The sequence below is a fragment of the Neolamprologus multifasciatus genome, chromosome 6 (assembly GCF_963576455.1).
Source record: "Neolamprologus multifasciatus chromosome 6, fNeoMul1.2, whole genome shotgun sequence".
Taxonomy (NCBI): Eukaryota; Metazoa; Chordata; class Actinopteri; order Cichliformes; family Cichlidae; genus Neolamprologus; species Neolamprologus multifasciatus.
Window position 1 is genome coordinate 13787727 of NC_140444.1, and position 14675 is coordinate 13802401.

The 14675-nt window shown below is 37.6% G+C and overlaps 1 protein-coding gene across 1 annotated transcript in view; it reads left to right on the plus strand.

The window, feature by feature from the left end:
* Window positions 1–14675, plus strand: part of helz (helicase with zinc finger) — a 47509-nt gene that overhangs the window by 25132 nt on the left and 7702 nt on the right. Inside the window, exons 18-24 of the mRNA XM_085162483.1 lie at window positions 693–871; window positions 4216–4334; window positions 5258–5403; window positions 7228–7375; window positions 9181–9364; window positions 10410–10638; window positions 11823–12102. Of these exons, the coding sequence (XP_085018609.1) occupies window positions 693–871; window positions 4216–4334; window positions 5258–5403; window positions 7228–7375; window positions 9181–9364; window positions 10410–10638; window positions 11823–12102 (1285 nt within the window). The remainder of the gene's footprint in view (window positions 1–692; window positions 872–4215; window positions 4335–5257; window positions 5404–7227; window positions 7376–9180; window positions 9365–10409; window positions 10639–11822; window positions 12103–14675) is intronic.

Sequence of the window (14675 nt, forward strand, 5' to 3'; positions counted from 1 at the left end):
CTGCAGTGGTAACAAGCAGACATTTGTTGACTTGAGGGATTTGACCTCATGAACATTCCGGCTTTTCGAACTACTCCTTAAGGCAACAGATATACACTCGAAGATACTGACAGCTTCCTTATACTGCATCATTGACTTCTAATCACATTTCAGCAGTGCCAGAAGTCCCCAAAGACAGGGAATCAATGTGTTCCTTGACCAGGCTGGGGTTAATGTGACAGCTGTGTGTTTGTTTTTTCACACACAAGCCTGGAGACCATATGGGCAATCAAATGACTTGTTTCACATGAGCAGTCGGTCTGATTTCTAGAGCTTCCAGTGTAATTCCTCCATAATCATTAGAGCTTCCTCCTCTCGGGTCCACTTGTCTGCTTTGAGTGAACTCAGTCAATACAGATGTTATTTGAATATTTAGGGGCAGAGTCGAAAGTGCACCACTGCAGAAAGTATGTCCAAAGGGTCTGCTCTTGGCGGCCTTCTGTGTGGATAAGATTGCACTCAGTCTGAGGTGCACGTCAGATATCATGTGCAGTCATTCATTTTTACAAGCATTTCCAGTCTATCTGCTTTTAAGTGAGACAAAACATATAAAATTAAATGAAAATTAACAGTGTTTCATTCACACTGAGACTTAAGTATTTGCTTTTTGTGGTTGTAACTCTTGATCTTTCTGCTTTCTTTGCTCACTCCAGGGTATACTTCAGGAACCGCTGGGTGAAGACGGTCCACCCAGTGGTCCAGCAGTACTGTCTCATCTCCAGCACACAGATCACTTTCCAGATGCCCACAAGGGAGGACATCCTCAGGCACCGCGTGGTGGTGGTCACCCTCAGCACCTCCCAGTACCTCTGCCAGCTTGACTTGGAGCCTGGTAAGTCATATGAAAACAAACAAACAAACAAAAAAACATTAAGTCACGCTGACCTATTGGTTGAGGCAGGCAGCCACTGTTCTCAGCAGCTTTTATTTGGCATACCAGTATTTGCACTTGGATTAAACTTGCCAGCCGGAGTAGCTGACACATTATATATCAGGCATATACGATGAATGAATGCTGAAGTGTGGTTTGTGTGTGAGATGGGGCTTAATTTAACTCAGGATTGTTCTTGTTTTTTGCATTGCTGATTAAATAATTGAGGCTGAGAAACGGTAGAAAAACGACAACAACAAAAAATTGCTCCGAATTCCCAGAATGGTTAAACCATAATTTCAGCAATTTAATAAATGAGTTTTCTAGTATGTTCTAATGTGAGCATGTGTGTGCACACATTTTAAAGGCTTGTAAATGTATGCAAACAGAACACAGTCACTCTCATTTCCTGTTCTTTGGTCATCCCCACTGACTCTGACAACCGGTGCTGGCAGGGGCCCACCATTTATAGAGGGTTGGAACTCATTTAAGTTATGTAAAAGACATGGAAAACAAACCAATTTGTCAGTGCAGGCTAATAACCGACACTAATGTGTCAGCAGAGGGGGCTTTGTCGGTTGCTTGGAAACACCATCTGCCTGTTTCTAATGTACTTTACATCATTAGCCCTCCTCCCCACGTTTCATCTGTCCTGTTCTCCTGTTGGTTGATGGTGATGAAAATCTCCAGGAAACGAGACACTTGGGAGCCAGCAAGTCTTCTAAGTAGCGATAACAAATCTCGCACCCAAAACACAGGTCTTCAAAAGATGATGTTTAGGCTTTTATGTTTGGCTTGATGACTTTGCTCTTTTTTTCATGGTCTAGGTATGAGATCTGGCATGTAGACATTGTGCATGTATTGTTTAGCATGCCTTTATATATCTTAATAAATTCTTGTTATTATGATATGCAAAAATCCCATTCCCAGCAAAAACAGACATTCTTTGCTTCTACTAATTTGTGCAGCCCTCACAGCATGTTTTTGCCTGGATGCATTACCTTTCTCTACTGTGCAAAGTTTAAAATCCACCACCCAAGTGGATTGTAAATCAAACCACTGATGTGCTTGAAGGGCAGACATTTAACAAAAGTATTGCATTAACCATTCAGCAATTACAACTATTATTTATACACATTCCTCAAGTTTCAGATGCAAAAAAAACGATGGACAATCTAGCATAATTTTAAATATAGGGGGTATTTTAGTAATTGGTTGCAAAAGCCTTTGCATTAAATGACTGACTGAAGTTCATGGATGTCAGGAAATGCTGTTTCCCCTTCCTTGAGATCACACCATGCCACAACACATTCAAGTAGATGATCAGAAACTATCCTTCTGATGGGGGAGTTCCACACAGCTTTCAGAGCTTTGTTACAAAGCTTGCGTTGTAGGTTTAGTTACGCACTCCAAGACCCTTTCACACTTGCACACTTTTCAAATCACTTTTACAGTGTGAAAAGAGCCACACAAAAAAACAGACTAAAAGGGAGAATGTGCGAGACTGGGCGTGTGAGTAGAAGCAATTGTCATTTATTATTGAAGAGTAATCTCTCTACCAAATAATTTCTGCAGTTCTGTGCCTCTGATCTCTTTCACCTCTCCTTATTACTCTACTCTCCTCCTTTCCCTTACTGCTGTTTTGTGCAAATTCAAAAACCAATTATTAGCCCAGAGACGGATGGTGGCAACAAATGAATTTGTGAATAATTTCTCTGAGGCATTTCCAAAGTGCAGTGGTAAGCACCATATAAATTCATTTGTGCTTCTGACCATCTGATGCTCATAAAGACGATCTTTTCTTCCCTCTCACACCGCAACTAATCTATAATCTATACTTTATAGCAAATAAGAGGAAAATTTCAAGGAAAAATTTAAATTTAACAACACTTTCTAAAGTTGTTTTCACTAACATTTCTTTGCTCTCAGCATAGTGAAACACTGAAACTTTGTATGATGCATCCAAATTCATATTTTAAATTAAGATGTAATTATTGAAAAGCCAAGCCAGAGACTATTTGTGTATTGTTTAACACACAGTTACATGTAGTTATTTAGAATATTTGTGACCTCTGCAACAAGCATTTTTCCCTTATTAACTGAAAATAAGGGAAACATTACAAGATATAGACTTTATAATTCTGATGGGCCATTTCTCAGTTATACTTTGTATAAACCTGCTTATTCATATTCTGTGTGCAGTGCATGGACTGTTGTATCAAAATGTTTACCATTTTATCAGGATCACTGCAGGGAACAGTGCCAGCCTATGCTTCAGTGAAGTGCATACAGCGTTAAAGGCGATAACACTGGTTTCAGGCTTTGTAGTTGGGGGGGGGAAGCCTGCAAAACATATTTTGCAGGCTTTTTGCATTTTCAAAGGCTGATACTAAGGATTGAATGTTGCTTCAAATTAAACTGCTCCACCTCTTTTCTTGTCAGGCCCTTTTTCTTTGTTGTTGTTTGTTTACTTTTTTGTCAGTTTATTTTTTATTCCCAACTGTCAAATTTCATATCTGCATGTCCTTTTCTGTGGAAATAGTGTAGCTTTAGAGGATGTTTGCTGGTTGTTTTTCAGCCTCTCTTCCTTGCTCCTTGTTCTAGCACTCATTTGCCATGCTGTTTTATCCCCCTCCCCTCATTCTGCCGACCTCTGTTAGAGCTTTTTAAGGCAGGGTTAGACTACAAGTTCAGTCATTTGTATGTGCACAGAACCCTGCCTTTAAGTTGTAAGACTGGTTAAAACAATGGGCGAAAAAATATATATAAAGGCCACCAATGAAGAGTGTGTGAGAGAGAGATTTAAAAAAACAAAAAAACTAAAAAACAGTTTGGTCGTAGAGCATGAATGTTTGTTGTTTCTGTATGACAAATTTGCACGATTTTATTGATGTATTGATATAGATTTTTTAAAATTAATAATTAATGGAGTCAACATTACAAACAACAGAAAACTAAAGATAAACATTTTATTTAAGATCAACATTAGCCTAGAACTGTTGACAGTGTGAAAACTATAAACTATTTATTTGATTAATTAGCATATCAAAATTAGCTGCTTCACAGACATGATAAACGAAGGAAAAGCTACAGTTGCTCAGTTTTGCTTTAGGGCTTTTTGCTGACTTGATGGGTGTCCACTTTTCCACTCAACGAGAAAGGTCAATGCTGCAAGTTCTTCACATTTATGCTCTTATTAGAAAAGTATATCGTAATAAAAGTGGGAATAAAGAGCAATTTTCAAGCAGTGAAATTGTAATATATGTACAGGTGAATAGATATTTGTGTCTTGTCTGTTTTGATAGGTTTGTTCACTCATATCCTATTGGATGAAGCGGCCCAGGCCATGGAGTGTGAAACCATCATGCCTTTTGCTCTAGCTAGCAAGACAACCCGCATTGTGCTGGCTGGAGACCACATGCAGGTAAACGGACAAACAGACAGGTAGACAGTAACGTAATGTCAGATAGAATTCAACTTTGAGCTTGTAGAAGCCTCAAAAGTGGCCCTTTTTAAAGACTAACTGTATCTATACTATGTGAATTGCTATATAATAACAACAACTACATTATAGTGTCTTGGGGTCTCAAATGCTTGAAGAGGTTTTTCTTTAGCCCAAAGTCAAAACACTTAAGGAGATGGAACAAACTACAGATGGTAGTTGGGACATCAAAGAATAGTAATACCATTTTGCACTTTGCTTATTATTAGGTTCTTATCTGACCTACTTCAGAAAACAAAGGAACAGGCAGCAGCCTCTGTGGCTCTGCGGTTTTAGAGACCACTTCAACCACAAAAAACAAAATATAAACTCATGTCAGTCAAGCTTTCTAAGCCAACACAAGGAATTAAAACCTAATTTCCTCGTCTGCTGGTTTTAAGACGGTGCACAGGATTACCGGTAGTGAAGTGGATGAAGATGCAGCATGAGTTGTGCTTAAATTACTTGATCTCTCTATGTCTTGGAGGAAAGAAAAACCGTATTAAGGCGCAGTGTCCACCAATGCATCCATATGTTTCTTTCCCAGTCACTCTCAGCTTTCTTCTGTCGACTTTCCTGTCCTGTATATATCACTACAGAAAGTTATCATCATCATTATTTTACATTACAGTCAAACACTGTATACAATTTCACTGACTGTCAGCAGTAAAATGTCACTTGCCAATAACAAATGATTTATTTAGATATTTGGTCAACGTGGAAAAGCTTTGGTGGACTTTATTAAAGAGGAAAAATAATGAAGGGGAAGCGTGAAATATCTTGGGTGTAATTTTAAAACTAACATAGCTTTCCTTCACTACTACTACATCTTTTTTTTTCTTTTTGTCCTGTCCTTCAATTTCCAGCTCAGTCCATTTGTGTACAGTGAGTTTGCACGGGAGCGCAACCTGCACGTGTCCCTGCTGGATCGACTGTATGAGCACTACCCCCCTGAATTCCCCTGTCGTATTCTCCTTTGTGAGAACTACCGCTCCCATGAAGCTATCATCAAGTAAGTGCCTGCTTTCCCTTGCTGCCTTGTCTTGAGTACTGTCTGAAGAGGTTGAGAGGGATGGGGTCCTAAGCTTTACTGAGTGAATATATGTCAGACACAAGCTGACTTGTGCTGCAATTTCTCAGTTAAACTGACCTGGTGATTTTTGCTAATTACTGAGACTGGCTTTGGCCAGTCGAAAAGTTTGTTCCTCAATCCAAAGGGACCATGTTAGACAGCAGGTAGATAACTAGACAGTTAGCTGTGTTGCTGCTCAGGGAGCCAACTCACCTGCTAGCTGGCTCAGTGTTAAGCTCTCCACAGCCATGCTGGTGATCTGTCTCCATTGCTGTGTCCTCCTGCTGGAGCTCCATCTTGCAGTAAAAAGGATTTGTCCTTTGCAACTTTAATTACTCTTGGCTGCCATCAAAATGGAAAAATAACTCATTTCTGGAACTCCATAACCAAAATTCTTGCAGTCTTTTCTTGCTGTTGTGATACTGTAACACGTTAAAAATGAACTGCTACCCCCCCATCTCAACACAGGTACACAGTTATTTATTTATTTATTTATTTTTGGCTTGCTGCCTGACATCATTACAGCAAAATAAACCTCCTCTGCTACCATTTGTTACCATTGGTAAGTCTGCTGCTTAGTGTTGTATGTTGCCAGAATAGTGCCTCATTCATCTTATTAAGCATAATACAGCATGATATCCATGATATTATAGCTTAAAGGAAAAAAGGAATAACTGTCTAAGCCATGCCCTTTGGCTGTGTCTATACACAGTCACATCACTCCACAGGTGCACGGTGGGGTAGCGTCATTTATGTGAAAGCGATTCAGTAGAAAGAATTCTAGGAGCAACTTGTGCCCACGTATGTGTATCTGGGATTCAGACCCCTTAGCTCTTTACTTCTTCTTGTTGTACTTGTTTATTATCCCAAAATAGTTTAACTTAAGATTTATGTTAGCTGATCCACTGGTCAGTTTCTGCTCTACAACACAGTCATAACTACTGACAGAGACTGCACCTGCACTTTTTGAGACTCAATTTTGGGCAGCATAGTTACATGTTCCCATGTTCTGGGCCTGGTCCATTTTACCAACCTTTTTCAGTTACAGATCTTTGGTCTAGCAGTCTTCATTCATTATGGCTTTCCTTCACTGTTCAAATTGGACCTCAAACAGCTACATGTATAGATGGTCACATTTACATAAATTTAATCTTGGTTTAACCATGGTTTACCTGCCAGTGATCCTTCTTTGATCATAGAGAGCTTGGGTTTCCACTGCAGGGGCTTAACTCTGTTGCTGCTATAAAATCACAAACAGCCTCATGCCAACTTCATGCTCCCTGGATCACTTTAGAAATTAATACTAGTGGCAGACAATTAGAGAGCAAATACAAAGTTGTCTTCATTGTACATCTTTGAAGCTTAAAGGATCACCTCTCATCAAAATGTTTAATTTTTATACTTTAAGTTGTCACTAGTACTGGTAGTATACACATTGTACCCATGAACATGCATACTCTGTACATAAGGCAAGTTTGTATTGTCATTGGGCACAGTAGAGTTTCAGTATTGCTCCATTTTGATCCAAACACATTTTGACAATCATGACAAAAGTGAGCTTTGTGAACAAGTACCCATCCTTATACTAAAGCTTAATTGCAAGGAATGCGTGAATCATATATGCGGGACATGTGGTTCACGTTAATATCAGTTTTTGTGAACATATATTTAAAAAATTTTTAAAAAAAATTGCCAAGATCAAGCAATTGTCCTCCAAATTCATGTCACTTTTTTATTTTTCCTTTTCTTCTTCCCTTCGTAAAGCTACACGTCAGAATTGTTCTATGATGGGAAGCTAATGGCAAGTGGGAAGCAGCCCTCCCATAAGGACTTCTACCCTCTAACCTTCTTCACAGCAAGAGGAGAAGATGTCCAGGAGAAGAATAGCACTGCCTACTACAACAATGCTGAGGTATGGCCAGAGCACATGTACATATAAAGCCTTCAAGAAATATTTTTGGACTTATAAACATCTTATGGAAATAATGTGGTTCAGTTTAAATAATTCAAGGTGTTTAAATAAGTGGCATAATGACCCCCTCTGGACTGGTACTAAATGCAACCCAAAGCATATTTAAATCAGTTTCCTGTGTTTTATGTGTATAATTATACTCGCTGTGTATTGGCCTCTAAGCACTTCTAAAACATATAAACTGCTACTCACTATGGCCCCTGAACTCCACCCATTTAAACTCAGAGTGCCGTAACGGAGCTTTGTGCAAAAGCATGTTTACAAAAAAGGAAGCTTTGTAAAAACTCTAATAAGATTCAGAGATAAAAATTAGTTAAAATAAAAGATCAAGAAATGGTTTCTTACCAGTATAGTTGCCAACTTCACACATTAGCTGGTTAGAGTAATATAATACAATACAAAAATAACTAAAAGTTGAGTAGTCTTTGGCAATAAAAACCGCACTTTAGCCTAGTGTCTGATTTTTACAGAGACATAATTATGCATGATTGTTAGATGTGGACCTATACACTCAACATTCTGTATTTGAATTACATAGAAATTAAAGTTGTTACCAGTCTTTGCCTTGGCAAATCATTGCAATTTGTCGCGCACATTGCCTTTTATTCCTGATTAAAGATGAAACCCATAAACTCAAATGTGATACCAACTTAGACCTACATTAAAACACATGAAGCACAAATTACTGAGTCCGAATTTTGGATGGGTTCTTATTTAGGTTTTCAGTGGACCCTAAGCCTTTATTGCCATGCTCCAAGCAATTAAAGCAATGATCGTTCTTGTTATCAATGCCACGTTAATTACCTCCTGTTTGTTTGATACAGGGCCCATGGTGAAATGGTATGCATTGAGTAAAACACGCTCATACGTCTTATGTCTGTTGTGCAAGAGTCTGTTCAAAGCCTCTACCTTTAGGGCTAAGCTCAGTGAAAATTGAAAAAGCAACCACTTCAACTTTAATAACAGAATTCTTAATTCTAAAATTGTAATTCAAAAATGATTTCCATCAAAGTTTGCCAGTTATAGGAATTTTTAAACTTAAAAATGTGGCATTATCTGTCCAATAGTTTATTTTTATTTTTTTTAAACAACATTTTTAAATACACATTTCATGGGGTCTTCAAAATGCTGCAGACACAGCAAACTGTCACAGTTATGGTTTTATCGTGAATGTTTGGTTTCTTTTCTGTTGCTTTGGAGTCTCATTTCCTTAAAATTAAAGTTTGGATTGTATATAACTGAATCACAGTTTTACCAAGAAGGCACACCTCAGCCATGGTAGTTGGGCTACCTTTAAAAAGGAGATTTTTAAGCGTTTTGTTAGGCATGAGTCCAGATCAGTATTGTCAGGTAGCATCACCTTAGAGTGGTTGTAGAAAAGATCAGTCGTGAAGGTAAATCTTTTAGTTGAACAGTCAGCAGAGATATGTGCCATACCTAGGAAAAAACTTTTGTATTGATTTCATATTGAACTAACTGAACAAATGCTGTTGGAGAATATAGCTCAGTCCAGTTATTTAACATTTTACTTTTTATTATTTATTTATTTGTCAGGACTGATGCTTCATGTTAAAATTGTATTTTTAAATGAATATTAATTGTTTTGCAAGCTTCTGATTAGTTTTTACAGTTACAGTTATGTTATAACAGTTATGTATGTTTATTTTGTAAGTGGAATACATTTTTATTTAAAAAGTTGTTTAAAGAAGACCCTAAATCCAAATGTCTTGATTCTCTCTCCAAAGGTATTTGAGATAGTGGAACGGGTGGAGGAGTTGCGCAAAAAGTGGCCAGTGGCCTGGGGGAAGCTGGATGAAGGCAGCATTGGGGTGGTGTCACCATATGCTGACCAGGTGTTCCGCATTCGTGCTGAGCTACGGAAGAAGAGAATGCCTGAGGTCAGCGTGGAAAGAGTGCTCAATGTCCAAGGTGAGGAACAAATATTTACTAGCACATCCTGTGCTTTGTGTCTCATGTGTTAAGGTGATACATCTCTATGAGTAAAAAGAAAATATCTTAAATTAATGAGCTGATATTTTAGGATGGCTTTGGTAGTATTCTATGTTAGCAAGTGTTAAACCATCATCGTAATTAAAGATATCTATGGTAAGGCATTCGAAAAGACAAACAATATAAACAAGTTCAGAGCATAAATCCCAAAATGCTTAATTCTGTGAAGGTTGTCTCCTATTTTTCTCTTCGAGATGTTGCTTAAAATGAAGGAGACAAAATAAACAAATTCCTTCAATCTTGGGTGTAGCTCGAATGTATTCATATTGTGTCTCATATGATTTGTACAATAAGTCTTTTTTCCCCAAGTCTCTTTTCTGTGTCAGTCTCACGCAGCTTTCATTTGTATCACATTCAGCTGCTTTATACAGGTCATTAGCTCCCTCATTAATCATACATGAAACACATGGACACGGAAAAAAAACTCGAGTTAGTGGTTAGTAGTTGAATTTAACAGATTTACGTAATGTTTTTCAATAGTTTCTTTCAACAGGCAATACAGGTATACTTATTAATAAACATTTATTTATAAACAAGGTAATTACCATTCATTCAGGTTCCAGTAATATAATAAATGTCACATAAGCTACTGGAGAAATTTATTTGGCCACAACTTTAGTTGATTGTTGATAGTTGGTTGTCTTTGGTAAGGTCTTGTAAACTATAAAGTTTTGCCTTTTTTCTCCTTTTCTGTGTTTTGTTGGGTTTTTTGTTTTTTTTGTTTTTGATAGTGAAAGAGAAAGGTTTAATTGAAATGGAGAATAGCAAGTTCCTAAAATCTTCTTCTAATAATTATTTTGATTTCAAATGGGTTAATTTTTGTTTGTAATATTTTCTGTTGTCATACTGTTATGTCTTGCTAACCACATCTTTTTAAATAAATCTGTTCTTAAGTTTTCTGAGTTTAGCACTTTTTTTTAGAGGGCTTAAAAATGTTTTTTTTAAAAAAAAAAAATGTTTGCAGGTAAACAGTTCCGGGTGCTGTTCCTTAGCACGGTGCGTACACGGCATACCTGCAAGCACAAGCAAACGGCCATCAAGCGCAAAGAGCAGCTGGTTGAGGACTCGACAGAGGACCTTGACTATGGTTTCCTGTCCAACTACAAGCTGTTGAATACAGCCATCACCAGAGCCCAGTCCTTGGTTGCAGTTGTGGGAGATCCCATCGCGCTATGTTCTGTTGGGCGTTGCAGGTAAATATAGCCTAATTAATATTTTCATATTGTTGGTTACTAATAATTTTGTCTCTATACACCAGCACAGTGCATTTTAAATCAGACTGCCAAGGTTTGATTGAAATGCAAAGTTTCAGGTTTAATTAAAACTACTATATTAATGGTTTAGGAGTTGATCATTTGGTAGATAGTTTGATAGTCTGATAAATTAAGTGCATAAAAGTTATCAAGTGTCGAGTTTGTTCACGTGTGACTATCTGCTTATTTTTCACCACATAGAGAGCAATGGCGTACTCTGATAAACCATAATTGGGTCACTACTAGCTGCCAGATCCTTTCTGTACTTGCTGTCTCCATAGCAGCTGTAGTTTGTCTTTGCTTATGTTTTGTTTATGCTATTATGGAAACAAAATGTCTCAGTCAGTGTAGTAGCCGGGCAAGCTGTTATTCAGTATTTATACCTTTTTATTAACTGAACAGGTTAAATGATTGCCTCTACCTGCAAGGTGTTATAGTTTTAAAAATATTTTCTGATTGCCACTCAGTTCACAAGCGGCCACAAAAACTCTGCACTTCTTTCTTCCTAATGAGAGCTAGAAAAATACAGTCTGCACAGTTGGCAGAATAAGTACCATTTTCCTTTTCTATTTTTTCTTTTAAAGGGTTACTTACTCATCATTTAATCAGATTAGGACACAATCGATAGCCTGCCCAACATTTCTCTCATGGCAGTTCCCATTTTATCCTAATATTGACACTTGACTGCTAATGATACAGCTACTCCTACAGCACAAGAGTTTGTTTTTGAAATGTGAATGTCTTATATCGCCACATTCTTTTGACTGCACATTTCAGGACAGAAGAGAACAAACGTCAGATGACAAATTAAAGGAAAAAACGGCTCAAAATGCTTTTCATAAGTTTTTAGGGGGTTTACAATGACTCTTAACATTAAGTGACAAGTTGCCTCAAGCCGGTGCTCATACCAATGGAAAGCATTGTGTTCTAAATAAAGTACACAATGCTTTAGAAAGATTTTTCCTTTTCCTCGTTTTCCAATCTTCCCTTTTCTGCACTTTGCACATGCCTCTTTGCTATAAATAGTTGTGATCTTTTATGTTTATCCCCCAAGGAGTCATTTGTAACACTGGCAGGAAAAAACTGGAAAAAAAAAAATTGTTTTTGTTTTTGCCCACTTCCAGAAAATTCTGGGAGCACTTTATTTCCATTTGCCATGAAAACTCGAGCCTACATGGCATCACCTTCGAGCAGATTAAGGCTCAGCTGGAGGCCCTGGAGCTCAAAAAGACCTATGTCCTCAACCCATTGGCGCCAGAGTTCATCCCTCGTGCCCTTAGGCCCCTGCAAGGACACCATTCGTCTTCACAGGCCCTCCATCCCCACCATCATCCACATTCTCAGCATGCACAGCCAGCCTCCAACAAGCAGGGCCCCCAGCAGCAGCAACAGTCACCTCCTAAGGTAAGGTGTTTTTCAGTGTGGAGGGCAAAATGGAAAGAAAAAATACTGCATTTCCATTTTTTCATAAGTATTTTGAATAATAATGATAATGCTGATGGTTATTATAAACAAAGCTGAAATGGTAACACTTTAGGAAAATGCAAACACCTATCAAATTTCACCAATGTGTCATGTCCGTTAAATAAGTTCATAATTTAGTTACTTTATGAATAAAGAAATAGTCAGAATTTACCTTAACTAAACCTGTGGTAGTCTGTGAAGTTTCTTGAAGATGTTTCTCCTGTCATCTTCTCATTGGATGAGAGGTGAGATATAAAACTTTTATGCTGCAGCTGCTGATTGTCATAGTAACACAACCCGCTTCCCTGCTTGGAAGTGATTTTGAACTCAGCCATTGGAAACACAGTGACCCCCATCAAGCATTGGAGAAATTTGACATGGTAAACAGAGCAAAGTCTAAGAGGACTGAATTTGAGCTGAGAAGTATAATTTGTTTGTTTTGGGGGGGGGGTTTGTTTGGTTTTTTCCCCTTGCTTGTGGAAAATTGACATCCATCACTGTCTGCATATTGCTGTGTATTCCCATTGTCATATTTATGGCTCTCTACCTTTAACATAAGTAGGCTTCAAGATGATTAAAAAAAAAAAAAAAAAAGCAATAAAGACAGTTAAACACTCATATTTATACTAAATTACAAAAATAAAAAATTGGCTCAGTTGGATTTTTCTTCCACTGACTATTTTTTAACTTAATATGCATGCAGAAATAATTATTATTTTATCACATTTATTTATTTATTATATTTTTTATATTATGTTATTTGTTGTCATATTAATAATACAGTATATAGTGATATTTGAAAGCTAATTGTTTATACTATATATGCGTTATTGTTTGTCTCAGAGGGCCTAGGGTGTTGACAGGTTTTTAGGACCCATTTGCGTAAGAAGAATCTTAAATGGTGTTGAATATTTATTTTATTTTTTTTATGCTAATCCAATATTCATGTTAGGTAAGAACACACTGGTTTATCAAAATAGAAAGCAAATTATCAGAAATAAATTGAGTGCTACCTACTTTTATAGAATAAAACTTATAAAAGCTTTCCATATGTGGGTGCAAATCAAATATCTGAACAAATGACTCACACAGGAAATAATTTTATGATCAGTCTAGTATTCCAAAGGAAAGGGGGGGGGGGGGCAACAGAATATTAGCATAACCTGTTTGGCAGAAGATCTGTTAATTGTTTAGGTCAGGATGAAATGTCTGCCTCGCCTCTGTGTCTGCACTGAGGTAAAGGTTAACGAAATCACCACTGCTGACAACCTGCTGCCATCACCCACTGGGCCTAATGAGCTGGAGCTCCGCAGTAGCAGCCAGCTTTACAGACTCGCACACTTCTATTTGCACAGTCATACTTACAACTATGCTAAATATGCAGATAAACATTTGCAATTACACCATTATGCAGAATGTGCTAAATATTCTATATGTATTTATGAACAGTTTGATGTTCATTAAAAGGTCAAATCTTTTTTTCTGCTGTCTTTGTACACCGGGTAGACGCTACACATATCGTTCTAATTTATTTCATAATGACAGTATGCCCTGCAGTGGATTCTGATGTTGGCTTGTATTTGACTGCTTCAGTGCATCATTTTAACATCCATTGCTGATAGGGCTGCCACAAACAATTATTTTGATAGTCGACTAGTCACCGATTAATTTTGCAATTAGTCGACTAATCAGATCATGCATCCATTGGACGTAAAACGTACAACTTATTGAACCAGCATGCATCTGCTCTTATATAACTATCATTAGCTTACAGCTTTATGTGTTTAAGGTATGTGCTAACTAAAAAATAAAGACAAGATTGTAGTTTATTAAATTTTAATGAAATTTGCCCATTGTTTCGGTGAAGTTTAATAAACTCCTTGCTATCTAAAATATAACGGGACACCGGAGTATATTCTCCAGCATCTCACACTTTTGATAATCAGTTGTCTGCTTGACATTTATTCAGCTGTGTAAAAACTATAACTTTAATCTCAGCCGAACCGATTTACTCAGGAACAAATAAAATAAATAATAAAAATAAAATAAATAACTAAAATAAAATAAAAAAACTAAAAAAGACGGCGGTGGGTTTGAAAACGATTTCCCGGGAGTCCGGTGTTCTCACGGGCTCTAGTGAGCCTTGCCCCCGGCTAGCTATCAAGCTAGTGGGTAACAGATGTCTCCGAAAACGTCGGAGCGCTTTTAAAAATATGTGGTGTCTTGATAAACTGAGCAGATATTTGAGGTTTACACAGTTACATTCTCGCCTGAAAATATGTTAAACGTTCATTTTGTGACCCAGAAACAATAATAAGAGTAATATTAAAACTAACTAGCTGCCGCCATTGTTGGAAACTGAGCTGGGCTGCGCTATGAATTCTGGGACACAGCTTCTTCTTCTTCTTCTTCGGGGTTTAACGGCAGCTGGCATCCTTGTACATGCAGTGCTGCCATCTTCTGTTTCAGTCCGTTATTACACTCCTAAATCCTACTACTTATTCCTGCGTCTT